The following is a 27,990-nucleotide window of genomic DNA, read 5'->3' as shown; positions in this document are numbered from 1 at the left end:
TGCCTGTTCGAAACGGCCAATGGCTGCGGGACGGCGCCGGCTACAGCCAATGGCGGCGCGCGTCCGGGGCGAGGCGGGGCCGAGGGGTCATGCGGCGGGCCAATGGGGAGGCGGAGCGGCAGGTATGAGATGGCGGAGGGAGCACCGGCGCCTGGCGGGCGGCGCGGCGGCAGGTAGGAACGGGGCCCCGGATAGACCGACACCTCCTCACCCCTCCCCGGGGCGGCGGGGCCCCTTCCCCGGCCCCTCGCCGCGTTACGGGTCGTGGCTCGGCCCGGGCCCGTTGTGGGCCAGCGCACCGCGGCCTCGGCCCGCCCACTGCGGCGCTTCTCCTGCGGGCCGGGCTCTCACCGTCCCCGCTGCGGCGGGGCAGCCGCTCCGCCGGCCGGGGTGCCCCCTACCCCCGCCGAGCTGTGGCAGCGCCGCGGTCCCCGGCTCTCGGCGGGGGGACGCCCCGCGGGACAGGCGTGAGGATCGGGGTGGGAGCCTGTGGGCCCCCCCGCGCCGGTTTGCGGCGCCTCGGCGCTGCGTTTGCCCCGTCCCCGCGGGCTCAGCGGCGGGCAGCGCTCCCTGCAGCTCCCCGTGCTGCATTGCGGGGGAGACACCGCCGGCTCCTGCGAGGCGAGCGATGCCGCTCCGAGCCACCCGCCCGCCCGCGGGTGAGGGGGCTGTTCCCTGGGGAAGCGCGACCCTGCGCGTAAATTAGCGAGACGAAGCCCCCCGCCCCGGGGCCGCCGTGCCCCCCCGCCCGCAGCCGTGTCCCCGCCGTGGCGCGGCCGCTGGCCGCCTGCGGGGGCGCGAGGCCGCTGTGGCCGGGCGGGCGCGTGGCTCCTGCAGCCGCAGTGACAGCGCCGAGCGCTTGGCAGTTGCAGGGTTTGGTAGGGTGATGGCACTGTATAGGCTTGCTTCGCATCCAGCCCTCTTTCTCCCTTGCTTTGTCCGCTCTGTGTGCGTTATTGTTGCTTTCTAAATACACGTGCGATCTCAGTTTCGCATAATTCACCTTTAGCACCTGGTTCGGTGTGCATAGCCGTTCTGTGACTGCTGCCGATAAAACAGCAGCGACTGCAAGAGCACTTCACCAGGACGGTGTTGTTGGATGACTGTTAAAAGGCTGTATCATTTATTTCTCCCTTTTTGTGTGTGTGTGTTTTTTGTTGTTTTTTTTTTTTAATCAATACCCCACCCCACCCCGGTGTGATGTGGACCTGCAAACTGAATATCCTTTGAGTGGTCATTTTTATGAACGTGCAAAACATATAGCTGAGGGCTGATGCCTCATACCTAGTCTGATTCACAGTGGTGCTGTCCTGTTCTCTGCTGAGTGGGACCCATCCTGATGGCACTTGCTGTGCTTATCTGGGGACACTGCTTTGGTTCCTGGGTTGGGGCAGAGCGTTGCTCTGGAAGGAGGGATGAAGAGATGGTGCTCAGTTTGAGCAGGGAGTGCCTAAAATGCCAGACCTGGTAAGGGTGCGAGTATGCTCTGTGCAGCTGAGAAACTCTCTTGGATAAAGCATTTTAAATGTGGGCTGGATCAGTCCAAATGACTGAATTTATTTGTTATGTGCTGCCAGTTGTCCCTAGGCTGTAGTCCCCTAGTTTTTACCCCTTCCCCCTCAAGTGATTAAATCGAAGCCTGAAGTACAAGTTTTACTCCAACGCTTAGCAAATTGATCGATCTCTTACTTTGCAGGTCTGTCACCACAAAGACCACAAAGCTTGCCTTTTTCTTTTTTCTTTTTTTTTTTTTTTCTTTTCTTGAAGCATGCTCCACAACCGTGCTTTTGCCCCTATTCCCTCTCATCTGGAGAGAAGCACAAGTTAGCTAGTAAAGCTTGCATGCTGTGCGTGTGGTCTTGCAGCAGGCTGACTTAAAGATTGGAAATGAAAGCTGATTGTCTTTACCTCCATACCAAATGTTACTGAACATGACAAAAGATGATTTGTGTGGGTCTCTCTTCAGTTTGTGGTCTCTCTGACCTCTGCCTGGCTCTTCATAACTGAGAATTATGATTGCAGTGTGCCAGAGTACTCAGTTTCAAAAGAGAAATATCTGTCTGTTTAATTAATGCATTTAATGTTTGATTCAAGCAGTGCCTGAATGCTTTGCCAGGCACTCAGTGTTCATGTCAGCCATTTGATATGGCAGGGGGGGATGAGTGGAAGGGGAAAAAGCCGTGGGCCTGGAAGGCAGGATATGCTAGGAAAAGGCTTGTTATCTTGCTAAAATAGCTTGATAGTGTGTCCCTGCACAACCGGACATCAAGAGCTCACATCGTAAACAGGTGATGAAAGGAGTCACAATTGCCAGTTATATTTTACTGCAAATAGGAAAACGTTCACTGTAAACATGACTTAATGGCAGAAAGTCAAAGTGACTTGCTGAGGGTCATGCAGAAAAAATGGTTGATTTCAGAGTTAAAGCCAAGTCTGAACACATGGCTACTTTTCTCTGAAGATAGCCTGGAGCAAGGAACAATCTTAATCAAATATTCCCTTTTCTGCAACCCTCGCTAAAATCTTTGAGACCTAGACTTGCATTTAACCCCCTATTCAGTCCAAGCTCCCTCAGGCACACATCTAGACCTGAACTCAAGACTGTATTGCATTTGCAATATTTTTTATGTTTGCAGGCAACATCCTGTTCTCATCCAGGGCCTGCGATGGGCTTGGACAACAGGATCCTTGTTCTGCTACGCATCAGTTAATTGTCTACTTGCATGAAGGAGGAGCATTGCTTGCCCATGTACCCCAAGGCAGTGTCCGGGTCTCTGCACCAGCCTGGTCATTGCCTTGTTGCTGTGTGCATGTTTATATGCATATGAAAATGTCACCAGGCTCTGTTAATGCTCTTTTAAAGGTGTGTGGGCACTCAGTTCAGTCTGAAACTGAAGCGCTGAGTGCTGGACACTCTGCTGGGAAATCAAATTCCTTGTCCTAAAGGTCAACAGTCTTCAGTGTGTGTTGATTTGATAAGTGGCATGAACAGATGGTAAGGAGACAGGGCAGCATGGAAATGTTGGCTAACATCTAATGGCTGCAACTGAAGTCAAGTTCCTCTTGGAAATACTGTCCCTCTGTATGCTGGGTTAGGCTCCCAGTCACAGCTTAGGCCTTGTATTTCCCACTTGTTTCAGAGTTGGCTCTTTCTGTAGGATCTCATTTTCACTTGTTCTTTAGCTGGAGGCAAGAACAGGGAGCTGAGAACTCTTCCTTCGTTCTGCTCTGCTGGGTTCAGGCACGGACCTGCTGTGCTGCTTCTGTGCCAGCTTTCACCAAACCTGAGCTGTGATCCTGGGGAGTGATGCTGTTGGTTCCTGTGTTACCAAGTTGCACGGGTCTTGGAGCCAACATGGGTAGAGAAATGGGAGGAACTGTGACCCTGTGGTGTGATACATTTGGCTGACCCTTTGTTTCAGGGCTTCACAGGTCTGGCATGTTCTGGCCTCTCATTTCAGTAATACATTACACTTACTGTTGTGTCTGATGAGTGTTAGGCCCTTTTCTCCAAGAGCAACGGCCTCACTCCCTGGCTTTTGGCATTTCTCACCTCTACGCTAGGTAATTGCAATTAAGCTATCTAGAGTTTCCTCATGAATTTTTTCAGAAACTGTAGATAGTAGGGAATGTGATAAGCTGCTTAAATAATTGTCTGTCAGCTGGCTTACGAGAACTTTTAATGTGTTTGCTTTTGGCCTATAAAGCTCTAATAATTTGGAGTCCAGCCAAAACATCTTTTCTTTTCGAGTGGTAATGTGGCAGCTCTGATTTCCAGAGGCAGGGAGTTCTCAGGGGAGCCAGCATTAGTTTCCCTTTTTGTTTTTCTGGAGCTCAGACTCAAGGTTGAAATGTAGCTTTATGGTTTGGGAGTTCCATATGGGCATTCCTACAGCCCTGCTTGCGAGCCGTCATATAGCAGGAGACAAGCGTGCCACGGCTGGCTGTGCCTTGGAGAGCAGGAAGCCTTTTCGGGAACATCCTTCACAAGCTCTCAGGGGTGCCTGGAGCTTTCCTCTCATGCATGTGCCACTCCACACTCTCCTGGGCAGCCCCTGAAGAGCACATAAATATATCCCTGCTCCCTGGGCTCTGCAGAGAAATCTGGTGAATCCAGACAGAGATGACCACAGGTGGGATGGGAAGAGCAGCAGTTTCTGAGCAGCATGGGAGAGTTGCATAAAGTTACGGTATAGGTTCTTGTCATATGAATTCTGTTATCTGTGTATAGTGTTCCAGTTTTTTTACATCCTAGCCTACCCAAATCCCCTTCAAAAGCGCTAGGCCCCCGCTTTGCTCAGTTTGGTGAGTTAATTGGGCTACTTTGTGCATCTCTCTCTCTCCGGTACTGCGTGCTGTGCTGCTCTGCGGCTGGCCCAGCCTGTTTATCTCTGTGCCTCAGCAGTGCGGACCAGATGTCACCATCTTATTTAAATGCTGGCATGCATCCAGGTATGCCTCATTGCAATTCCAGCTTGTGAGAGTTTACACATCTGGAACATGGGATGTGGCCTCTGACATACTCAGTGGTGTCTGCGGAGGACTGATGATGAGAAGGGATTTAATGCGCTCTCATCCTTTGCAAACACCACCATGATACAAAATACAGATGCAAGCATGCATCTTGCCCGTTGCACCTCCAGAGCAAAGGAGTGTTGTGGAATTATAGAAATTTAACAAATGAAAACAAGAGCTGTGACTTCCCAAGTACCTCTGTTCTCTGTATTTGCCAGGCTGTGGCCACAAAAATCTCACCTAACAGTACTGTCGGGAGCTGGCTGTGGGTCTTGCTATCCCCTTGGTCCAGAAAAAACCACAGCAGTCAAGTGAACCCGGGAGTGCTACAGCATGCTATGCTCAAATTGCAATGTTTTGCTGGGGCGCTGACAGGTGATGGTGGGATGGGATTCCCAAATGTGTTCTGGGCAGCAGTTGATGCTACCAATTTTGAGTGATTATCATCCTGTGGGAGGGCTGGAGGAAAACATCCTTCCTGCCCTGCTGGGTTGTGCTGAGTTCTGAGGCTAGTTGCTACAGTAGCTTGTTAATTTTGCTGTGCTGTTTTTGTGTGATTGATCGATTTTTCATGTCAGAAGTAAACCTGGTTGTCGTGGGGCACCTCTTTGTAGATGGTCATTCTGCTCTGACCTGGACACTGGCATGGAGCTACTGGACTGAGAAGTGTCTACACAGTGTATCTTTGCTAGTCTCTGAACTGCATGTTTCGCTGCCTCCGAAGGATGCCCTAGGGCTCTTATCTGCAGATGTAAGGGTGTCAATCAGGGGTGCAAGCAGCAATTTGAGTGCTAGGAGCCAAGGAGGTAAAGGTAGGTAGGACTAGACCATGCCTCTTACTGACTTCCAGTAAACTCAAAATGGGGAAGAAGTTAAAGATGTGAAATGAGGATAGTGAGGGAATGCTATCGTTGTTGGCAACTGGAAATGTACCATCAATGTACTTTGGGTATATGGCAGACAGGTGTGGACCTTGCAGTCCACCCAACCTAGGACCACACAGGCACAAGTGGGGAAGAAATGTTCTACCTGGGATATGAGTGAAGTTGAAGAGCAGTCAGTTGGCAAGAATCCAGGGACAGGTGTTCAGTAAAGACTTTTAGATTACACAAAGAAAGGTGTTAGGGTTCCTGGGAAGAGGAGGTGTCCTTGCAGTTTGTTAGACTCAGTAGTCAAAGGTCATGGTAGGTAATTCTGCAGTGCATGGGGAGAAAAGGCCCAAAATCCCTGTCCTAGACATGGCACACAGCATTCAGGGCAGATAGCACCTGGGCCCACGTGGTACCTCAGATCTATGATATGCTATTCACAATGCAAATGGCTCTAATAAAATAAAGCAAAAGAGATGCATTGTTTTGTCATGATTATAACTGTCATAACAGTCATAAATGGGGCAGGGAAAATACATCAACAATTTCTATACGACTAGCTCCAGGCCCTGGTGACCTTCTGAAGGAGGCAGCATGCCTGCCCAGCATGTTCTGGGTGGTGGGAAGTGGCTGCTGGGCTTCCTCAGGCTGAGACCTTCCCACCCTGCTGCAGGGGTCTGGATGCGGCCACACGGTGCCCTGCGTTGCTGCCAGGCTCCTGCAGCTCCCCAGCACTGCTGGCCTGTTGTCTCTGCCTCGCCAGCGGCTCCCAGCCAGTGCCTGGAACTCGGCTCTTGTGTCCTCAGCCCCGCGTCCCAGCCGTCCCTGCCTGATAGCTTTCAAATCAGCTCCTTTGTGCTCAGTCCCATGTCGCCCCTCACACAGAAGCTGGATTTCTTCTAAATGTCTGCAGTGTGACCTGATTATTTTTCCTGTCCTTCCTCGCCCTCCTTTTTAATAGTGTCTACAGAAAAGCTGGCAGAGTTCAGTTATATCAGTCATGCTGACTGATAGTGCTGCCTCTTCTCTTGGGATTCCTCCCTCTTTTCTGCCCCTCCAGCATTCATTTCAGATTTAGCTATCAGCCCTCTGAAGACAGGGTATTGCCTTTGTTCTGTGTTTGTACAGCATGGAGCACAGCAGAGTCCCCAGCTGTGACTGAGGTTCCCAATGCCACAGTGATAAAAGTGAATAGATCAGTAACAAGAGGAGGCAGCTGCTGCCATCTAAAAAGATTCAGTTTTGGTGCTGTTTCAGTGAAATCAGGATTGGATCTAAGGCTCCTCTTCTATTGCTGCTCCCAGTAGGGGTTTATGTTAAAATAAAGACACAAACTTTAGACCGCATTGAAAGTCATGAAAATCAGAGCGGCATTGCTATTTATTGCTGTTAGACTGTTATTCTGATGTTAAGGCAGACATATGAGCTTGCGGATCTTTAATGTAAAATTACCGGGTTTCTGGTGGTAGCTGTGTTTCTGCATTTTTTACAGAGTCTTGGGTAGGAGGAGGTTGAGCCATTGCACAGCGTGGGTGTGCAATGAGCTGTGGTGGTGGCGCTGGGAAGGAGACTTGGTGAGGAGCACTGCAGTGAACATGTGGTTCCTCTCTAAGGCGCCTCTTAGTTCTTTTTCTCCTTCTAGCACTAGAAGGCATCTGGATACTCTGATGTTGTGGTGATGAGTGGTTGAAGTACTGCTTTCTTGACTTCAAAATATTCCAGTGGCTATTATTAAAGATATCACAGAAGGATTCTCTAAGGTCAAACTTGAAAAATTTCATGGTGAAATGCAAATTTTGTGATGTTTCACATATTTCAAGATGTCTTGCTACTGCAGCTTTCTTTGACACTGGTAATATGTTGCATTTTCAATTTCTTCCAAAGCACGCTTCCCTGGTACCCCCCTCAACCCTTTTATCTTCCCAGATAGGTCCGTCTCCAGGTTCACATCACAGATGCGTAGCTGATGTTGCTGAGGTCTCCTGTGAGTCCTTTACAGAGACAGAATTAGAATTCTTAGATAATAGCAGTGACTCGGATACCCAGCTTACCTGGTGTCCAAAAGATGGCCACGTGTTACGTTAGTTCCAGGTTGTCCAGCACAGGCTGCCACTGCATAATAGCAGCTTTCTTCCCCAGCTCCTGGCTGTTTAAATTGTATATTATTATCTAGTCCCCATAGCCAAAAAGCTGAATCACTCCATGTTAGCTGTTTAAATGTGAAGAAAGCAAAGCAAAAATTAAAAAGGCAGTGTTTTCTAGTATGGTTTACTTGTATTAAGTCTAGAGACAGCATCCACTGTCCCATGCACTGTGTACTCATCACAAAAGGACTCTGCCCCTAAAGACTTTATGAGTATAACCCTAGGCAAAAATTGCTGCATGTTTTTCTTGACATTTTTTAGAGGCAAACCAGTCATCCCATGAAGAGTTACTGTGCCGAATCCAAGGCCTGAATGTGATCTTTGTTAAACTGTCTTACAAGAATGTTGGTCTGAAGTACAGTCCTCAAAGCAGCCTTAACTGTGAGGTCACTTCTAATGTCTCTGCAGTCCATTCCCGTTAGACTTCTTTTAAATATATATATTATTTTTTTAAATCTAGGAAATAATTTGTCTTCTAGTCCTTTTGTATTTAAAATGATTCCACATCATTCCACTATGGTTCTTTCATCTCTTTGCAAAATCTGGGATGGCTCCTATCTGGTTCTGGAAATACTCTCTTCAGACATCCTCGTTAATTGGTTCCTTACTCTGGCACAATGTAGGAGATGATGCTACTTCTCTCTCCCTGGGGAAATACGAGCCTGTGCGCATCTGTCCCGTCTCCCTTTGTGCTTAGCCAGGCAAAGTATTGCTCGTGTTTTGTGTTCTTTAGCACTGCCTGCTTATCGCCCTGTTCTCAGTATTTGGTAGGAGCCTGGCTCTCTCTCATAGGCTAAACATTTTGTTATTACAGAGGGAGATTTTCTTCCATTATCTGCCTTATTTTCCAAAGCTCTTTAATCTTTTTGCTCCTGTATGGTAAAACTCACCTGCTGTGGTGTGGGATGGACAGGGGTGGATTTTGCCCAATGAAATAGGTACATCAGGCTCGTCTGAAATCTGCAGCTTCCAGTTTTTCCACTTTCCCAGCTAGAAAAACACAGCTAATGCCTTGCCCCAAAGGTACCTCTTCCTTTTCTTTCTTGGCTTGTGTTCTCCTTATGCACTGTTTCATGTTGCTTGAACTGGTTTCTGCCTTCACGTGTGTGAAGACAGAATAACATAAAAACTGTAAAAGCCACCAAAACAGTTAGGTCTCACGTATCTGAATGCAATCTTGCTGCCACATGAGCAGACCACCACAGGTTCAATTACTAGGTTTTGCCAGTTTAAGTCTCATTTTTATCCTAGTTTCCAAGGCATTTCCTGGGCCTGGATCTAGTTACCTTAGGGATTAATTGATCCATCATGATTTTGACCTCCTGCACCATCCACTCCCCATGAAATGATGGGGCTGTCATGCCTGAAGCAAGAACGTTGTGTGTGACAGACAGCTTTCTTTGTGACTTGGCTGGGATCACAGGCTTCGCTTCTAAAATACCAGAATGGCGAGAATCTCAGCACAATATAGGACCCATTTTTTTTAATCTGCTGTCTTAATCACAACCTTATTAGTACAAGGTTTTCTTATTCATTGAGATTTGATTTTATTCATGGGATCAAAGAGGAAGCTATTTATTCCTTTATTTTATCATCTTCTGACACATCGTAAAGCAGTCTGAGATCACAGCATATAGAAAATATAACTCTGTAAGGAGGAAAAAAAAAAAAAGAACAGGCAATAAACTCCCTGAATGCATGTTTGTCTCCCCTTGGCTGCTGTTATATAAACTGTGAATCTAGGTAGAGTACATTCATCTTCCTTTTTTAACACGAAAACAGCAGATGGGGCACATGGCTTTTTCTGAAGGTTGTAGTGTGTGCAGCAGTGAGGATTGGCAGGGTTATTGTGTGTAAAGCCAGTGGGGGCTTTATCTTTGCTCAGAAATAGCGGTTTGCTTCACATTTCCATTTTGATTAGCAATAATGATACAAAGGCAAATTTTCTGTGCGAGGAAGAGCTGCTAATAAAGTGACCTTTCAAAATTAAGTAGCTCATTGAAGTGCCATACCACAATAAGAGTATACAAGGCTGTTCCCAGCTGCGGCAGGCAGGGAAACTGGATGGGAATCTAGAGACACATGGAATGGGAAGCCTGAAGTGGATGAATGGCACATGGTGGCACAGTAATAGTGGCAAAGAGCAATGGCCAGGTGCTGTTTCCAGCTCTGGAGGGGCCAATTATGTGCTTTGTCTTAGAAAGAATCTAAAAGTGTGAAAGGCAGGGGCAGGCATTGTTTCTAGCAAGGTTTCTGGGCATGGGGTTGTGCAGTTAAGGGACTCGACTATTGTCCTGCCAGTGCTGTAACATTGGTTGTGCTTGGATGCTGTTGGGAATGTGTTTGCATGGCTTTACTCATGGTAAACACAGAGTACATTTGGGCTATTTTGTGGATTCCCCTTAGATACAGGTGGAGAGCACTTAATACCACACTGGTCCTAATTCAAAACCCGGGTTTCTATGTAGGAATTATTTGCCGTTAAACTCCAGCTACGCAGCCTTTGGCAAGAGACATGAATCAATTTGTCCAGCTTTTCTTTTCTGTTTTGTCTCTGTGTGAAGGCTGATGCCCAGTGTGTGCCAAGGGGGCCTTTCAGACCCAATAATGCGCCCTTGTGTCTCGTAGCATGCGTGGAATTTGCATAGGCTGTGCTGGGACAGGCAGGTTTCTTTTGTTGCTGGAAACAAGGAGCAAGTTCTTTTCCCTGTCTCTGCTTCCTAATGCCTCTCCAAAAGCTCTCAGCACTCATGTAAGAAATTTACTTTTTTCTGTGTATTTTTGCATTAAATGTTAAACTTTGCATGACTTGTAACACGGGCTGTGCAGAGAATTGTCAGTCAGTTCTAGTTGACAAAATTGTTTAATTTTCTTTCTCTGAATCTAGATATCTAATTGTCAGAGGGAGCAGATAATCTGTGATGCTTGATGTAACTGCTGCAAAGTATTTGCATATCTTCTCTGTGGGGAAACAAAACTGCTAGTGAGTGAATAACAGTGCACGGATCATTGCAGGCAGGGTCACTGGGCCTATACACTTGCTATTAACCCTTCTCAGGATCTGTATTGCCACAGAATCAGTTGTCATGGGTTTCAGGCAAAGGGCTTGCTCCACATTATTGGCAAAGCTGGCACTTGCTTGTGCATTATAGACCTGTGCAATGAAATGTGAATATGATTAGATTAATTGGAAGTTGCTTTTTGGCAGCTGATATGGAGTTGTTGCATTTTCATCTTGATTTATTGCAAGTAACAAACTGTTGAAAAACAGGCTGGGAAGTGCTCAGAAAAATATGTCCCCCATTTGGAGTCGGCAGCATGCTTGCTAGGCCACTCTAAGCCATGCAGCTGGGAGCCTTTAAGAGCTTTCTAAAATTTTAGATGACCTGGCAGATTGCCTTGCAGTCTGCCTTGCAGACTTTCTTCCTCTCCATCCTCTTGAAGGAGTCTTTGACATCTGTGGAGAGCAGTGGCAAGGGGAGAGGATTTTGTATGGATTCTCACGATGCAAGTGTTGCTGAGAGCCTGGTTTCCTCTGATTTCAGCAAGTATCTTTGTCCTTGTGGAGCCTGAGTCCCAGCTTTTATTCTCTTATTATGATCACGCATCCTGGAAATGATGCCAAGATGGTCTTTCAGGTCAAAAATGTGCAGCAGTAGTTCACCACACCACAGCTGGGTTCACAGATACTGTGTGGAGGTGGGCTGGAGTTCATGTGACTTACCAGTATGTGCTTTGATATCTTCCCCTTGGTTACCTACCGTCAATTTACGTCAGAAAAATAAATTGCTGGGATCTCTGGGCTAGTAGCTGAAGTGCTCTGTTGTTTGAACCAGTGGACGTAAGGTCCAGTGTGTCGCAAACTGTTTTGGTGGCAGGCGTGCTGAGCAGTGAGCCCAGATGCCCAGCGTGGTCCAGACATGGTGATGTGGCCTCCACCCCTCAGCAGAGAGGAGAAGGTCAGAGCACTCCAATCTTTTGTGGGAAAGCCTGCTTTGAAGGGAAAGCCTTTGGTGGCCATGGGGGTGATTGGCAGAGCACATGCTTCCCCGTGGGTGCCACACCACACCTAAGGGACTGATACGATCCCTGGTGCACAAGTGCAGCGTTTCTATTGCATGTGCACTTGGGCAATTGCTATTGGAAAATAGTGTTCAGCAGGACCTCACAGCAGAGGAGGGATGTTGAAACCATGGAAAGTATTATATAAGAGCCCAAGAATGATTAAAGGATTGGGGAATGTCACACAGTGAAAGCATACAGTGTTTGCAAGCTGGGTGGGTAGGCAGCCTCCACCCAGAGCCCTGAAGACCTGGCACGCCAGTTCACAGGTCCAGACCAGCACTTTATAGCCAAGTATAACATCGGGGCAGTAGCTTGTGACTGGAGAATAACGACACTAATCCTCACATTTAAGTAAAAGAGGAACAGGAGAAGCCAGCTAAGCAACTCTAGCCTGTGGGCTTGACTTCAGAAGTGGGCAAGTGTTTGAAACGGTGGGAAGATGGTAATGGAAGACTTACAGGCAGATGGAAATTGGGATAAGTTCTAAGTGTGAGCATTAAGAGCACTGACTAGCCTGAGATATTTCTTTGATAACTCTTTTGATTTTAGAAATGGTAAAGGTAGCTCACCTAACCAGTGGTAGGGCTAAGTATCTGTTACAGATAACCCTTAGCAGAGCAGTGTCTCAGATGCATCCCTTTTCCATGCTGCATGAGAAGCTATGAAATGGAGAAAGTAGAAATCAGTAGAAAATAGGGAGGTCAGATAAAGGACAGCTTGAAGAAGAGGCAAGAACTGGATGAGCTGAAAAGAGATGTTCTAGGAGAAAGGTTACTAGGGGTTCCTTAAGGACTGACTTTCTGTGGTTTGTGGTGATACTGATGAGTTCAGGCTCACCGTAGACTCAAGAGTGCACAGCTGGGCAGTTGTCATAGCTGACGGAGAGCAATACCCAAAGATCTGGCAGCTTGTCACCTGAGAGTGTTTCACCACATCCCTAGCAGAACTGTGGGTCAGTATTATGGCATGTTTATGATTATAAAAACAAAGTCCCAGGCCATGGGAACTATCTATTTGGTGATAGGACAGTAGGAATGATAGATTGGCAATGGGAACTGATGAGTATAAGCTGGCCATGAAAAAATTTAGATTGGGGTTTAGACTTTCAGGCCACTGGGATTGAATTTCTGGGAAGGGAGACAGACCAATCTTATTTATGACTGAGAGTGGTAGGTTAATGAAAAGTATTGGGTGACCTATCTGCCTGAGTTAGTAGGATGTAGATACAGTGCAAGTTTTAGTTGGGTGTTGCCATGTGTTACATGTGTTACCACCACGCTACAGAATGCTAGTCTTGGGCTGTGTTGTACAAACAGGCCAGAGAGAGTTTTGCTCCAAAGGGAAATGTAGCCGCGCTGTGCGGAGTGCTCACCTAAGACAGCACTGTTGGTCTAGACTGGGAGCTCCTGTGTCAGCAGATGTCTCCTTCAGGGCAGACCAGCTGGCTGTAAAAAACAAAGCAATGAGGAGTTACTGTATTTTTTTTCCTCCTTCCTTTTTTTCCAGTGATGCCATCTGCAATTTTGTCATTTGCAATGACTCCTCCCTCCGCAGCCAGCCCATCATCTTCAATCCTGACTTCTTTGTGGAAAAGCTGCGCCATGAAAAACCAGAGGTGTTCACAGAGCTCGTTGTCAGCAACATTACCAGGCTTATTGACTTGCCTGGGGCAGAGCTGGCCCAACTAATGGGAGAGGAGGACCCAAAACTGCCTGGGGCAAACAGTACAGCCTCTGGATTTTTTCGGTCTCTGATGTCTCTGAAGCGCAAGGGTGAGTATAGCATGACGTCTGGTGCTCACCTTCAGGGTGATGCTGACTGCCATCGTCTGTTACATGTAGTTTATGAAACTCTCAGTGTAGGCCTGTTGTTTTGAGCTTGTGCTGAATGGTTAATACTATAGGTTTGTAATCTCTGGGGATGACGCCTTGTTGCATTGTGTATGAATCTGACACACGGCTAAGGGAAGGAAAGCTCTCCCACTGAGTCACAAGGTTCACAAAGGACCCTCTTGCTTTCTAAACCCCTTCTCAGAGGGGAGTCTAGATCTGATCCTAGTCTCAGACTTGGTTGACAATTTAGGTCTTGGCGGATTATTTGTACAGCCACTTATCAGAGTCAATGTTTGCCTGTCAGAGCCCTCCCCAGGACCGTCACTGAAAGAGTTTCACAAAGTTGAAAGTACAGATGATTTATTAAAGCAACAGATACAACAAATTCAGAATTGCTATTGATAAATACACTTACTGTGAAAATCGAGCTCATGTGAAAAGTTCAGCGCTCTTGTTAACAGTACTTTCCTGGGTAACATCCAATTTAGTTGGAGGTGTGAGTCTTACCAAAGAGGTGTCCCTGCTTGGGAAGGAGAGAGGTCCAGGCCCATTGACCTGCCTGGTAGTTAGAGTTCTTGCCCTCAAAATTCTAAATACCAGATTTGTACTCGTGGCAAGGTGGAACGAAGTCAATTATTGTGTGCCGATTGGCCCTTAGCAAGGATTGTCAGTCCTGGAAGGTCAGTGGGGCCAAACAGTTCACCATGGGGTGGGGGATTAAGTACAGATGTACAGGGGTCCTTCGGGCTTTTACTGAAGCAACACAGGGCTGCGAGGCCCCCGCCTCACCCCAGATGTCACTCAGTTTGAGTGTTAGACCACACTCGGTGACATCTGTTTCGTGAGACAAGCATGTCACTGAAGTCAAACGCCACTATTCTTGCTGATTCACGGTAACTTCTGTCACTGGCACCACCAACTCTGCTGTCCCACACCTTTAGAAAAGAGTAAAATGGAGGCCAGGAGGTTCATCCCAGAAATGCCCTGCCCTTCTAGAGTACTTTTCTTCTGGAGGTTATTGCTGTGGTTTATGTCAGGTTGGCCTCGGTGGGTCAGCTGCTCACTGTGCGCAGTGCAGCACATACCACAGAGAGATTTCTTTGGCCTCTGTGTGTTTCTGGCCTGGCTCTGTGGATAGCACTGAGCTGCAGAGTGGTGCCTGAGCAAGCTACAGGTTCTTCCTCTACACACCAAGGTGTCCTTGTCTCTCTGCTTGCTTGTGTCCATGGAAGTCCATGCTCTGTTTTTCCTAGCTTTCCTTGTAAGTGGTGGAATATCGGTAAAGGCTGAGAGCATCAGGTTCCACAAACAACAATAATGCCCAAGCTTCCCAGGCCACTGACTTCACTCAGGGCCCACTGTCATGTTCAGTTGCTGTCCCGTGCTCTGGAAGGTCTTGCCTGTGCAGCTCAGAAATCTGTACAAATCTGTGATCCACATCTCAATCCAGTGAGTCAGTGACAAAGCTCTGCAGACTGACTCTGCTGAAGTCCAGATTCAACCCTGGGAGATGACAAATTTCTCTCTGAGACAATCATTCAGCTTGAGTTTCCTTCTGGTAAACTGACAAGTGACTTATCTTCTCTTTCAAGTTCAGCTGTCTTATTATGAAACATTAGCTCTAGGCCCTTTCTCAGAAGTCTGAGATTTGCTTTTGTGCACAGTTGTGTTCAGATCCTCTCCTCTTCACTGGCTGGCATTTACCACTCTGTTTTGTTGTAACTGAAAGCGTGTTCTAGGTGTGTGTGTGCCTTCTCCCACCTCTGCTCACGCTCAAGGGGAGCCTGGTTCTCCCAGTAAGTTCAGTTAAACCTTCTCACTCATCTAGACAAAAACTGCCTCCATCTAGGCACCTCTCACATCCCTCAGCAGCTCTTTTCCTAGCTAGACTGGCTGTCTGCTGGCAGAGAAGCTGTGGGTAGCAGCCTTCAGATGTTGGCAACCTAGGGCTGAACACTTCTAATCAGCGTTCCCCTTCTTTTGAGCAGTTCTGCTGTTGTGAGTACCTCTGAGAAGAGAGCTATCGCTATGTTTGAGTATGGGTTTTTTTTGTCTTCAACCTTTATATAGTTTCTCTAAGTGTTTCTAATTCTACCAAACCTATTCCTCCGCTGTGTTTCATAAAGACGAGCTCTGCAGCCCCACTGCTCAGGCTGTATCTTCTGGTGCTGGCTTCAGCCCTCCACTCCCGTCTCACCCAGTGGGAACCCTGGTCAGATATACTCAGGGGGAAATCAAGTACTACAAATAAATTCCTTTAGCATCCTTAGGTGAGAACTAGTCAATATTGCCATGCTTACCTTGCTGCTCCATAGTAACAGGTCTTCATGCTGCCCCCAAACTGCAATTAGACTGTGCTCATACCTGTTATTGCTCCTGCCTCTGTTCCCGGAGTGTAGTAGAAACACCTTAAATTCAGACCGTTGCCACTTGACAAGCAGAAGTGAGTGAGTAACCAAGTTGAAAGTGTTTCCTTAGCATGTATGGAAACTTCCACATTCTTGTGAAAACCACCTAGCAGGGACTTCTGAGCCTTCTCTAGCTTGTTTTTTTTAATTATCTGTACTCTGTTGGAGCACTGCTCTTATCAGACCTGACATCTGCTAGCTCTCTTCCCCAAGAGCTCCGCCTTCCCCCATACAGACGTCTCCATGGCCATGTGTCTCACTACAGTTACAGCTAGCAGATGTTCCCAAGTCTGCTGGCTGCACTCCCAGGCTGCAATGGCAGTGTCTCTCTGCATTGACAGGCACTGTCTGTGAACTCCTTGGCCAAACTCTGAGAAAAATAAGTTTGTGTCTACAGAGAAAATCGGTTTCATGTACTATGTTTCATCTTGGAGCCATCATTTGTTGCATCATTGTTGCAGTGTTATAGACCACCTAGAAAAAACGGGTTTTATTTCTTCAAAGCCAGAGGCCAAGGACCACAGAGCTCAGAGCAGATGAAGCTGCAAATACTTGCAATTTCTTTGAGCATCAGGAAACTCAATCTCATGCTGCTTCTTAGTTTCAGAAGCAATCATACAGTAACATCTAATCCTTTGTAACTTAGCATTCATTCTCCAGACAAGTCTTTCAAGTTTCTTTGAGAATCAAATTCTTATTTGGGTATCAACTTCTGACTTCAAAAGTAAATCAGATTTATCGGGCCCTGCATGTGTCAAGAAGATATATTTTCCTCTTCTCCTTCTGGCCCCTATTGATTCTATCTGTTGAATGTCTCATGAGTTTAGTTTTCTTCAAGGACAAGAATATTTTGCTAACCCTTCTCTCCCTTTGCACTCAAGTGGATAAAACCCTCACATTTCCCTCATTTCTCCTGCAGGACTGAAGCATGCGCTTTGTCAGAGGGAGCTCAAAAAGTTCTTATTTAACAGGAGGCTGGAGTTCCTGGTGGCTTATTATGTGTTTCAGGAGTCCTGGAAGAAAGCTGAACATTCTTCAGGTGGAATAAATTTAGTTGCACAGGAAGGTTGCTAGAGAAATGCATAGAGTTAAACAGGTCTTTCCTATATGCTGTGAGCATCAACACCACAGAACAGTAAGATCTGTAGTACAACAGACCAAAAGCTAGTAAAATCAAAATGTGCTGGGGCGGGGGGGGGGGGGGGGGGGGGAAGCAAGAGAAAGCTTGTACGAGAGATAAATGTTATCAGACCAGCCAATGCACTGCTTGGATTGGTGGGCTATCAGCTGTACAATAAGGAGGGAAATCTGCAGCCACAGAAAGCTGGGCAGGTGCCCAGCTTGCCCTCAGAAGTGGCCCATGCTTCTGGCAAGTCTGGTTGTGGAGAGAGGTATATTCTTGTCTTAAATCTGTTGGTTCTTTGAAGCCTTAGTGCAAGGGCAGGACAAACCAGCTCTGTACCTGGTTCCAGTTCTCAGTGCCAGTCAGCATGTTGTGGTATGGTCTATCCAGCATCTAGCTGTCTCTAGCTGTAGTCAAAACTTCCATGCACCTGAGGGAAGAAGCGATGCTGAGGGCTCTGGTTGCTGCCAGTGAAGCACCTGGGAGTTGCCTCAGCTTTCTTTTGTATATCTGATTGAGAAAGCCATTCGTCAGCAGGACTGCATTTATTAGAAAATACTGTCTTACCTGGGAAGTCCCTCTGTGGACAAGAATAGTTTTGTGCATTGGTTCAACAAGGGCCTTTCAGTTAAATGGGCTTCTTATCTAATGTCTCCTCCCATGCAAGGATCTTCTTTCAGCTCAGTTGCTTCTATCTTCTGGGGCGGTAGCCTGTGTTATTTACTGGAGTTCTGGAGCTGACAGCTTATGCTTGATCTGTAACAGCCCCATGAGATAAAAGCAAACTCTAGGATTGAGAGGAGCTTGTCAGTGCTCCATATGGAGAAAGGCCCAGCTCATTGCTTCACTACTCTGCTCTTTTTTTTTTTTATAACTCTTCCTTGTTCAGCCTTCATAGTTTACTGTAATTAGGCCAGGGCAGGTGAAATGGAAGAGACATTCACTGGGATCTGGGAATTCCAGGAATTACCCATCCCTGAAAAGGACAGTGTGAGCCAGTTGGAACATGTCTGCTCTTCCCAGTAGCGCTTGTTCTACTCTCCCATAGTGTCATAGCTGCATGTCTTCTTTCTGCTCCATACCATCTCAAGCCACAGTGAAGATTAATCTGGACTTTGCTTCCCAGGTGTGTGTGTGGAGTGTGGCAGCCACCTGGGTGATCCAGGCTGCCACATCTGCTCTTTGCACTTTGCTGTTGCCATAAGGTCCAGGCTTGCAAATGATATGCCCTTTAAAATTGAAGCATCTGTTCTGGTGGTGTTTTCTTTTCAGGAGCTAGAAAATGTTTGCTTTAGCTGATAAAAAACTGTAATTAGGCTGCAGTAAGAAGCAGTGTGATTAAGCCATTTTAAGTACAGCATGGTGAGATGAAGTGACTTATTTGGGAGTGCTTGTGATATATCTGTGGGGGTCCTTGTGACCTTCACCCTCAGCATTTTGGGGCACTGGTCTTTGCATGCTGATAGCCTGTTCTTTGGGGACCACTTACCTCTGTGGTTGTTGGGTTCTAAGCTGCCTGAACACATTACCTTCTGTTCTGCAGAGAAAGGGGTGGTGTTTGGCTCACCGCTGACAGAAGAAGGCATTGCACAAGTTTCCCAGCTAATCGAGTATCTGCACAAAAGTAAGCGACTCTGTCTTACTGTCTTCCTATCCCAAGGGGTATCTGTCTGGCCCACCTCAGGTCTCTGGTGCAGACAGAGTGAAAAGCTCTGAGCTCTCCACCAGCAGGAGTTTGGGGCTGCCCTAGGCAACCGTTGCCCAGAATTGCCTAGCAGATATGTTAATCTCTTCCCTCTGTGCATGGACTCAGCTGATGGGAGCCAGCTTGAAGTCATGTGTCTGAACACAGTTCACTGAGGTTTGCTGTCAAGCTCTGGAAAGGGGAGGGAACTGCTTTGGTAAGAATCAGCCTCTGGTTAATCAGTGGCCTTTTTTCTCCCCTCTGCTGAGCAGATCTAAGAGCAGAAGGCTTGTTTCGGGTGCCAGGCAACAGCATCAGGCAACAGATCCTAAAGGATGCTCTGAACAGTGGTACAGATATTGACCTGGACTCTGGGGAGTTTCACTCCAATGATGTGGCCACCCTACTTAAGATGTTCCTGGGTGAATTACCAGAGCCACTGCTGACACACAAGCACTTCCATGCCCACCTCAAAATTGCAGGTGAGTGAGCAGCAAGAGATAGTGATGAGCAGGGGGAATGGAACTAGCTTCCTAGAAAGCTGGTAATGCTACAGAGCTGTGCACCAGGCTACGTAAGCGTAATCCTTGAAGGCAGGGTAAGAAGGAATCTTCCTTCATCTCAGCCTAACGGTGGAAAGACTGGAGCTGAAAATCCTAAGGAATTAGACCAAGCCTGTTTAGCCCAGTCTTCTCTCTCCAGCAATAAACAGATACCTACAGAAGCAGAGCCTGCATTGGTAACCTGGGTCTCCATCTGATTTAAGTCTGGGGGCCTCCTGAGTGAGGTGTGGTTTTTACGTACTTAATAACTGTTATTGATCTACCTTATGTGAACTTCATCCATCTTGCCTTCAACTCATCACAACTCTTAGCCAGCGTGTTGTCCTATGGGAGGAGTACCACAGATTAACACATTGGGTGGGGAGCTTGGGAGCTGGAGGGAGAGACAGAGGGCCAAGAACTGTGCAGGAGTTTGGAGATCTGCGTACGAAGAGGGGAGGGTAACCACTTGCGATAGAGCTGCTGTTAGGAAAGCTGATGCATGTCCTTCACGTTCTGCCTTGTGATTTGGCAGACTTGACACTGTTTGATGAGAAAGGGAATAAGACCAGCACTCCAGACAAAGAGCGCCAAATTGAAGCCCTCCAGCTGCTGTTTTTGATCCTTCCCGCGCCTAACCGCAGTCTGCTCAAACTGCTGCTGGACCTGCTCTACCAGACCGCGAAGAAGCAGGATAAGAACAAGATGTCTGCCCACAATCTTGCCCTCATGTTTGCACCCCACATCCTATGGCCCAGAAATGTGAGCAATGCCTCAGTATTTGCGGGTGGGATATGGCAAGGTAGAAAGCAGCTTTCTTTGGCAGGCCTGCAGGGGAAGAACCAAGATGTGAAGGTTAAGTATTGATATGGTAATGTGAAGGTTGGAGGCTGGGATGGTGAGGTGGAGCTTCCCGGCAGGACTCAGTCCTAGTGTTCAGTCCAGACCTGCCATAGGTCTCATTTGCAACAGATGCTTCGTCTTTCTCAGTTAAATTGAAAGCACAGGACAGTTCTGCTTCTTTTAAGAATGACAGCTCCAGACAAACCTTGCGGATCGCTGCTGGTGAACTGTTTGGCCCCAGCGTTGTCTAGTTTTCCTCTCAGAGCAGCTTTGTCTTTGTGAGCTCTGCCTGCCCATCTCCTCAGAGCAGGTCTCCTGCTGAGACACCATGTGTGTCTATGTCCCAGAGACAGTGAGGGCAGCAGAGACTCTTCCTCCTCCCCTTCTAACTGCTGCACCTTTGGCTATGTCCCCTTGCCAGGTGACAGCGAATGACCTTCAGGAGAATATCACGAAGCTAAACAATGGAGTGACCTTCATGATCAAACACTCTCAGAAACTCTTCAAGGTAAGCGTGCTTTGTGGGCTTGCTCTCCCTGGCCCTTCAGCAGGAGACTGGACGAATGCCCCTTCTCCAGACAGATCCCAGGTGTCAAGTGTGTATAACGAGCGCTCTCTTCTGCGGTAAGAGAAGGAGGCTTTCTACAAGAAACTGTTCCTTTAGTGACTAGGGAGAATGGCTTTACTAGGCAGACAGCCCCGGAGGTGGCTGTGCAGGGGCAGGTCAGAAGCACGGTGCAGTGTAATACCACCCTCTGCTGGGCACCCAGACCTGCTGCCCGGCTGGGAAACCTGCTTCTGGGGCGCAGGTAGCAGCCGGACTCCCCTTGGGTTCTGGCAGGATAAGGAAGCTGAAGGGGCTTGTCCTGGATGAATGCTGCCAAGAGCTGAACACCTAATACAGCAGGTCATTTTGTTGTGAATGTCTCTGCAAGTGGTAGTCACCCCCCTGCTGTTACAGGCACAGCTTGCAGGCATGGACCTCTGTCTAGCTCAGAGCAGGGTGTAGCGGTATGACAGTCAGGAGCATGCGGCTTTCTGCAGGTTCCTCCAAGGAAGCTTTTCTGCCACAGGCAGCCTCTTGACTTCTCAGGACCTTCCTGGCCACTGTAGGCATCTGCTCCCTGCAGAGAGTCCTCCCATAGAAAGTTCCCCTTCTGCCCTCTTACTCAGGCCCCTGTTTGGCCAGCTCAGAGCTGGGGGAACTGCTTGGAGAAAGTTCTCATGGAACCCTGCTCTTACTGTGTTCTGCTTGTGCTGGTTGCCTGCGTCAAAAGGAAACGGTGAACAGGGACTGCACTGGGGACATGAAATCCCATTGTTCTGTCTGCCCTAAACAGCTGAATCTTGATGGAAATGGCTTGTTGTGGTATGTTTGAAGAGCAGCTTTTGTTGGGGCCACTCTTACCCCAGGGCCAAACATGCTAAACATACATTTGGCCTTTTCTCTGTCCATCATCACAGGCCCCAGCATACATCCGGGAGTGTGCCAGGCTGCACTATCTGGGGTCCAGAGCCCATACATCAAAGGTAAGGTCAGCAAATGCAGTGGCTGCCCTGTGTGAAAGGGCAGAGGCTATGACACTAGGAAGGGATCCTTGTGAGTGAAAGAAGCTGAAAACAAACCAAGTCATGAAAGAGGATCTGTCAGAGAGCAGGAGTGAGGGAACCATATGGTGTGGTGCAGGCGGCTGCATTAGGGAAATTGGGCAGAGCTGAAGCATCTGTTAATCAAAAGCACAGGGAAAGCAAGCTACCAGCCCCTGTTTAGCAGCAAACCTGCTCCCTGTGCCTAGTACATGCAGCACCTGCTCCTTCATGGGCTCGTGCCTTCCAAACAGAGAGATGCGCCTGCTGCTGTGGCCGTGCTGCTTGGAAGAGGGGCTGGGATAAAGGCTACTTGCTGCCACTGGGATAAGATTTGTCTGTGTCTTGCCAGCAAATGCTTCCCTGCCTTATATAGCTGCAGAAGAGGGAAGATGCATTGCAAGGAGCTGCACTGACCCTTCTCAAGCCTGGAAGGGCTTCTGCAGCTGGCATCCGGGAGGGGAGGGAAGAAGCAATGGGGTCACCTTTGTATTGCTGTCACCTCTCCCTGGCACAGGGCCTGCTGGTGCAGTGCTGCTGCAGAGGGGTAGGGAAAACGCAGCCCTTCATTCACTGGGGTTAAGGCAGCTCACGAGACTCTTCCCAGCCTGGCTCAGATGGGAGGCTCGTTTGGATTAAAGCATGGCAAGCGACTACTGTCTCCGCTTTCCCAGGACGACCTGGATTTGCTGACATCTCCTGGCTCCAAGGAGCTGCAGCCCCTCAAGTCTCAGAAGCGAAGCCGGCTGGACACTTGCCACCAGGAGGAGACCCAGCAGCGCACGGAGGAGGCACTGAAGGAGCTCTTCCGCCATGTCCACAATATGCCTGACTCTGCAAAGAAGAAGAAGCTTATCCGGCAGGTAGTGTGGGGAGGAAAGATATCTTTGAGGTGTGCTTCTCAGCACAATCCTGGGCACAGGGCTAAAAGCAAGGCCTTTTTGAGAGCTGCTCCTAATCTTGGGCAGGCTGGGGAGAGTGGGCTTTGGGCTGTGTAAGTGGCAGAGCTGTATGAAGTCAAGGGAGGAGACTGCCTATCCCAGATGTGGCTGACCATGGAGCTTGCTGCACCAAGCTGTGCTTTGAGCTCTGTTTTCCAGGCCAGGGACTTGCCGAGCTAGCAGTTCCCCGGTCCTGTTGAGCTTCCTCCCTCAAAGGGAAAAATCTTTTCGCCTCTTGCCTGCAAAGAGTGGACAAACTGGCCTCCTCTTGGTCCCATGAGCATTCTTAGCCAACCTGCTGCTCCAGAGAGACTAGTTGATATGGTCAGCACTAGTTGTGGCTGCCAGCCTCCAGCTGCTGCCCAACGCCCTTTCTGCTCCAAGACCTGTGGATTTTGGCTAATCGGGTAGACATCACAAAGCCCTCACACCCAAGCTCCCTGTAATCCTGGGTGGGAGATGTGGCCTTCCTCTGCTTTCTTCTCCCTGCAGCTCCGAGCTGCTCCTCCGTTTTGGGGTGCAAAAGAGAGAAACTGAGTTCTAGGAGCAGGTAGAGCAGCACACAGCAGCAAGGGACTGGTGTAACTGTAACAGTAACTGTGCTAACATACTGCCCTCATATTTCATCCTAGTTTAACAAGCATCCTACAGCTCTCACTCCTGGCTCTGATGTACCCACATCCCCAGCACCACGACGTACCCGCTCGCGCTCCTTCAGCGGCCTCATTAAGGTAAAGGCAACCTCTGACTCAAGCTCTCTGCTGTGAGTTTGTGATGTCGCTCTGTGCTTCTGCTTTGCCCTGGCTTGAATGAGGCCCTCAAAGGGTAGGGACTGTTCAAAGTATTGGGTCCCAAAACCATAGATCCACTGGGGACAGAAAAGCCAGCACCGTGACAATAAGCCTTGTTACTGTAAAGTATAACCCTCTATGAAATGCGTGACTGTAGGATCTATGCATCTTTCTGAAGGATTGTTTGCTTCCCAAGATGAGATGAGGACTGACAGGGTCATGTAGTCTAGCCTGCTAGCACAGGTGTTAGCACACTTGCAGGCTGCACCACAGCAGTGTGTACCCGCTTCTGACAGGCTGGGTTCCTGGCCAGAGCTCAGGTCAGCTCCCAGGCCCTTCGCAAGCTGGCAGGCTCAACCTAGTGGCATGGTATTTCAGGTGGTTCTGCTTTGCAATCTTTGTCCCAGCTTGGCTTCCTTTTTTCTTTCCCAGCATCCAACTGTTTACCAGCAATGCATCCTGCTCCTTCCCTTTCTTTTTCACTTTGCACTCTAAGCACTAGCCAACAGCCCTCTCTTCTTACGGCAGCGGAAAGTTTTAGGAACCCCAGTTATCCTGGAGAGGAAGAGCAGGGATGCCACACCGGAGCCTGAGCGAGTCAGCAAAGAGAATGTCCACCTGGTAAGAGCTGCTGCCAGCACCACTGAAGCTGCTGGTGGTGGAGCGTGTGAGGGGAGTTCGAGTGCAACTTGGGTGCTCGTTTCAGTGATCCCTGGGGGGGGCTGCTTGCTGTTTTCTGCCCAAGAGAAATATCTTCTGTGTGATCAAATAAAGGTCTCAGGAAGGTGCTAGGAGGAGAGCAGAGCAGATGGCAAGGGTGGCATCGGGACAGGAGTGGCATCACTGGGCCTCCACTCCAGTCTTATGCCTCTGGCTGTGTTCCTGGCCAAGGACATTGGCTTGTGGCCCCTTCCTTCTCTCCCATCCTCCTCCGCAAGTTATACAGAGCCTGCTGCCTGTGGGTAGTAGCACTGTCCAATGGCCCAGACTAACTTAAGGCTGGATTTGGGTGGTCACTGCTCTCTGGTGGTACAGGCTGCTCCCAGGGAAGGCTGTGGATGCCACTTCATTCCACAGCTCTTTACTTTTTTTTTTTTTTTTTTTTCCCTCCTCTCTCACCCAGTTACAGAAATGTGGATCTCCAGCTCACATGTCCCAAGCAAAGCTGAAGTCTTTGGAGGGCCAGAAAGCGGTGAGACACGTTCATATGCCCATTCTCCTTCCTGTGGGGTACCTGGGCCTGACATGTGCAGGGGTGATGGCATGCACGCAAGACTCTTGACAGCTGTGGTCCCCTGGCTTGTAGCAGTCTGCTCCATGCCAATCTGCAAGCAGCTGGCATGCTGAAAAGCTGGGCTTTGAAGGGTTTCACCAAAGCAGGTGTGTACAGCCCTTCTACCTGTGAGTTGGTAGGCAGGCTGTCACGGGAAACAGAGTGAAGCTGGCAGCACAGGGTGGTACTAGCAGCCTGTCAGGGTGGCAGTGGGGCAAGAGGTTGGTGCAACCCAAGACCAGCTGCTGTGTTTGTCCCTGTCTTCTCAGTGTCTCCTGTCTCTGCTTTGGTAAAAGGTATAGGAGGCAGACTCCAGGCGGGAGTCCTTGCAGGGGGAGGACAGCACATCAACATTTTCTTGCATGGCATTCTGTCTCTCAAGCATTCAATTGCTCTAATTCTCTGCTCCAGGAATCCTGCAGACGCATGCGAGCCCACCTGCTTTCCAAGGATTCATCATCCCTCTGAATCGCCTCGCACCCACACATGGTTTGGGAATGCCCAGCCTCGCAAGCTGTGAATAATGTGCTGCACTTAGAGGGGAGTGCTGCAGGCTCACGGCAGCCCTCGCCAACATGGCAGTGCTCTTGAAACTGGACCTTTGCAAAGACTGCAGGAACTTGTTTCTTTCTGTATATAAATTATATTTCATTCTACTATGGGGCAAACCACTATCTAACCAAAATTTGTGCAGCATGTCTGACCTGCTGGCTCTGGGAAGAGCTGGAGTGCTTGCTTACAAGGAGAGCCCTGTGCATTGCAGGGCCCTCTGTGCACTCCCAGCTTTCTCTGCAATGTTGCTAGGCTGTATTCTTTTGTTTTTTCTGCTCTGAGTTTTTAACATATGGCTTGGTTTTGCTCCCTCCCCTGTTAGCAATGGGAACGGTGGACTCCAGCATTCACCCACATCCTGACAGCTAGCCTTACCTCCAGGCCTCCTCTGCTTCCTCTGGGCTCCATTTCACCCTGCTGTCCCCAAAGGGCTGGAGTGCATAAACGGTACAGGGCGCAGGATGAGCCTGGGAGAAGAGGAGAGGCTCTGGGTGCCGTCATTTCAAGTGGGGCAAGGGGAAAGCAGCTTCCCTGATAAACTCATCCCTCTGTTTCAGCTTTAGCTGGAGGCAGCCCTTGCTCTCTATCTTCAGATTCCAATGGCACAGCTCTGCCTGGTGAGCAAGGAGTGTCTGCTTTGTGTTCACGCAGGGAGGCTGAGCTTGAGTGGGGAAGGAAGCTGGAGAAGGCTGTCTGGGGCAGAACAGCCCAGCCTTTGGAAGCCAGGGTGTCTGGAGCAGGCAGAATCTTGTGGCTGTGTGTGCAGCATAGGAACACTGTGAGCAGCGTGAGAGGTGAGAGAGGGCTTTAGCTGTTTGTGATCTGCTGCAAATGGTGCCAAGGGCTTTGGCTCAAGATATCTGGATGGCTGGTCAGGCAACTGGCTGATTAGTCATTAAACTGGGGGAAATGGCTGGAGCTGGGTTCAGCTTTTTGGTCTGAGCTGCAGAAATGAGATGAAACCATCTAGATACAGGATAAACCCTCATCACAGCTGGCCAGTGTCAGCGGTCTTGTTAAGCTGAAGTGCTCCAATAAACCAATCTTGCCAAGTACCTGTCTGCAAGCAATCTGGAGTAGGCAACACACAGGGTCACTACTGTGAAATAGAGGTTTAATCAGCTGGGGAACCATCTAAACACTTCTCAGTCCTTCTTGGCAAAGCAAATAATCTCTGGAATCCAATTATAATTGTCTTCTAATCTTTAAGAACCAGCAGCTGGCAGGAGTTAGAGTTCTGTCCTTGACAGCTTTCTGAGACAACTGGTGGCAGGAGGTGTGAATATTGGGATGTGAGCAGGGAGTTCAGTCTGACTGGCTAGAGCTGTCAAAACAGGACATCGGAGCCCTGTGCAGCTTAGCTGGAATTTGTCACTTTTTTTTAACTGTGATTTTTTTTTTTTATTATTAGTGTGTTATTTTTAGATACAAAGCTATGTGCCTCATGCTGCTCTGTCCAAAGGGATGTTCCTGGTACTTTACTGGGGGTGTCTGTCCCCAGTATGACCCTAAATTGGAGGAGCTGCCTTGAAAATGTTGGGGGTAGTGGGACTGCAGATGTGTGAGATGGGAGTTGGTAGTGTTAGGAGCCTCTGTCGCAGCGAAGAAAGAGCTCTGGTTCTTCAGGGACCAGGCAGGCGAGGATGCTGTGAAGAAGGGCAGAGGCAGTTTGCTGTGGTAGTAGTACGTGTTTTTTGGATGTGTCTGTAATCATTCTCTCTAGAGGCTGAGGCTGTCTGTGTGCTCTTCTCCAAAGGGGACTGTGTTTTGCTGACCGCACTTCTGTCCTGACCCGGCAGTCTGCCATTAGTGGAGTGGAGACCTGGGAATCTCGGCTTTGCCTCTGAATAGAAATGAGGCAGAGCCGAAGGTCGAGCAGCAGCGCCGAGAGAGCTGGGTCTGGTCCTGCTACCTCTGCCCTTACTTGCATCGAGGGTGGGTGCTGGATGAAGCATTTGTTCATCACCTAGCTTAGCTGGGCGCGTGTCTCTGTATGGGTGTCCGCTTGACAAGGCGGTCTTGTTCCTAAGACTAAATACGCTGCTCCCCTGTAGATGAGAGGAACGTAACTCTTCACTGTTCCCGCTTACTGATGGCTCTAGCTCAGGGACTCTGCCTTCTGGCACAGCTGATATGTGCTTAGCTCTAAGAAAAAATTACCTATGGGGTATCAGCCCAGTGTTCTGCATCTCCCAGATGCCCTCCCTGCCAAAAGGGGTGGGTGCAGGCTCCAGACAAGGCAGTCGCAGGAGGGGTTTGGTGCCCTGGGCTTTAGCCCAAGGTGCTGTCCTCCCTGTGCTGAGGACGGTGGTGGCGGCTAACAGATTTGGCCTCTAGGACCCTTGGCTGTTGTAGTTCCAATGTGTTCACACTGTCTCACATGCAAGGGGGAGTTTTAGTCATGGTTGACGTGTCTCATTTGTCTGCCCTGTGCAATGACCCACATGGATGCTTCCTCCCAGAGCAGCCACTAACTGTTCCCAGAGTCTATCGTTTCCAAAGTATTTTTAATCTTTATTTATATATGCTATGTATGTACTGTTTCAGACTGTTGCCTTTCTGTGTGTTCATGTGAAAACCCCATATTAAATGCTTTTATTTTTAATGGTTTTGCTCAGTGGCTTAAGCAGTTTCATTGGAACAGTGAGGACTTGGTGGTGCATCCACCTTCAAAAGAAAGGAAATGTCTGCTCAGAACCCCAGAGCTCCTACCCCTTAAGTGGGGGTGCTCGGTGAGGCACAGCCTGCCTGCAGGGATGGCACCAGCTGGCCTCCTATGGCACTGGAGGTTGTTCCCTCTCTGGGATCCTAGTGTGATGCA

At 48.8% G+C, this 27,990-nt stretch overlaps 1 protein-coding gene and 1 long non-coding RNA gene across 10 annotated transcripts; one reads left to right on the top strand and one right to left on the bottom strand.

Moving 5' to 3' along the window:
- Positions 1 to 98: 98 nt before the first annotated feature.
- Positions 99 to 27,774, top strand: ARHGAP19 (Rho GTPase activating protein 19). Of its 4 annotated transcripts, none has more exons than XM_055720590.1 (12): positions 99 to 173; positions 13,100 to 13,365; positions 18,500 to 18,580; positions 18,913 to 19,122; positions 19,718 to 19,944; positions 20,447 to 20,533; positions 21,490 to 21,555; positions 22,287 to 22,475; positions 23,186 to 23,284; positions 23,873 to 23,965; positions 24,468 to 24,536; positions 25,029 to 27,774. In XM_055720590.1, exons 1-12 carry the CDS (start codon positions 103 to 105, stop codon positions 25,083 to 25,085), a joined length of 1,515 nt encoding a protein of 504 aa, XP_055576565.1. In that variant the 5' UTR covers positions 99 to 102; the 3' UTR covers positions 25,086 to 27,774. The 4 variants fall into 4 exon arrangements, with proteins under 4 accessions (XP_055576565.1, XP_055576566.1, XP_055576567.1 ...); XM_005435152.4 differs by lacking the exon at positions 99 to 173 and adding an exon at positions 9,197 to 10,280; XM_055720591.1 differs by lacking the exon at positions 23,873 to 23,965.
- LOC106630881 (uncharacterized) lies at positions 6,747 to 17,012 on the bottom strand. 6 transcript variants are annotated; one of them, XR_008733860.1, is made up of 4 exons: positions 15,726 to 17,012; positions 13,841 to 14,928; positions 12,966 to 13,038; positions 6,747 to 8,960 (listed from the first exon to the last, which is right to left on the bottom strand). It is a non-coding gene; the product is annotated as an uncharacterized LOC106630881 (long non-coding RNA). The 6 variants fall into 6 exon arrangements; XR_008733859.1 differs by lacking the exon at positions 13,841 to 14,928 and having other exon boundaries at positions 6,747 to 7,593; positions 8,419 to 8,960; XR_008733862.1 differs by lacking the exon at positions 13,841 to 14,928 and having other exon boundaries at positions 6,747 to 8,657; positions 8,815 to 8,960.
- Positions 27,775 to 27,990: the final 216 nt, after the last annotated feature.

This window comes from Falco cherrug, chromosome 9 (assembly GCF_023634085.1).
Source record: "Falco cherrug isolate bFalChe1 chromosome 9, bFalChe1.pri, whole genome shotgun sequence".
Taxonomy (NCBI): Eukaryota; Metazoa; Chordata; class Aves; order Falconiformes; family Falconidae; genus Falco; species Falco cherrug.
The sequence above is the reverse complement of the archived record's forward strand: the minus strand, read 5'-3'. Positions and strand labels throughout refer to the sequence as shown.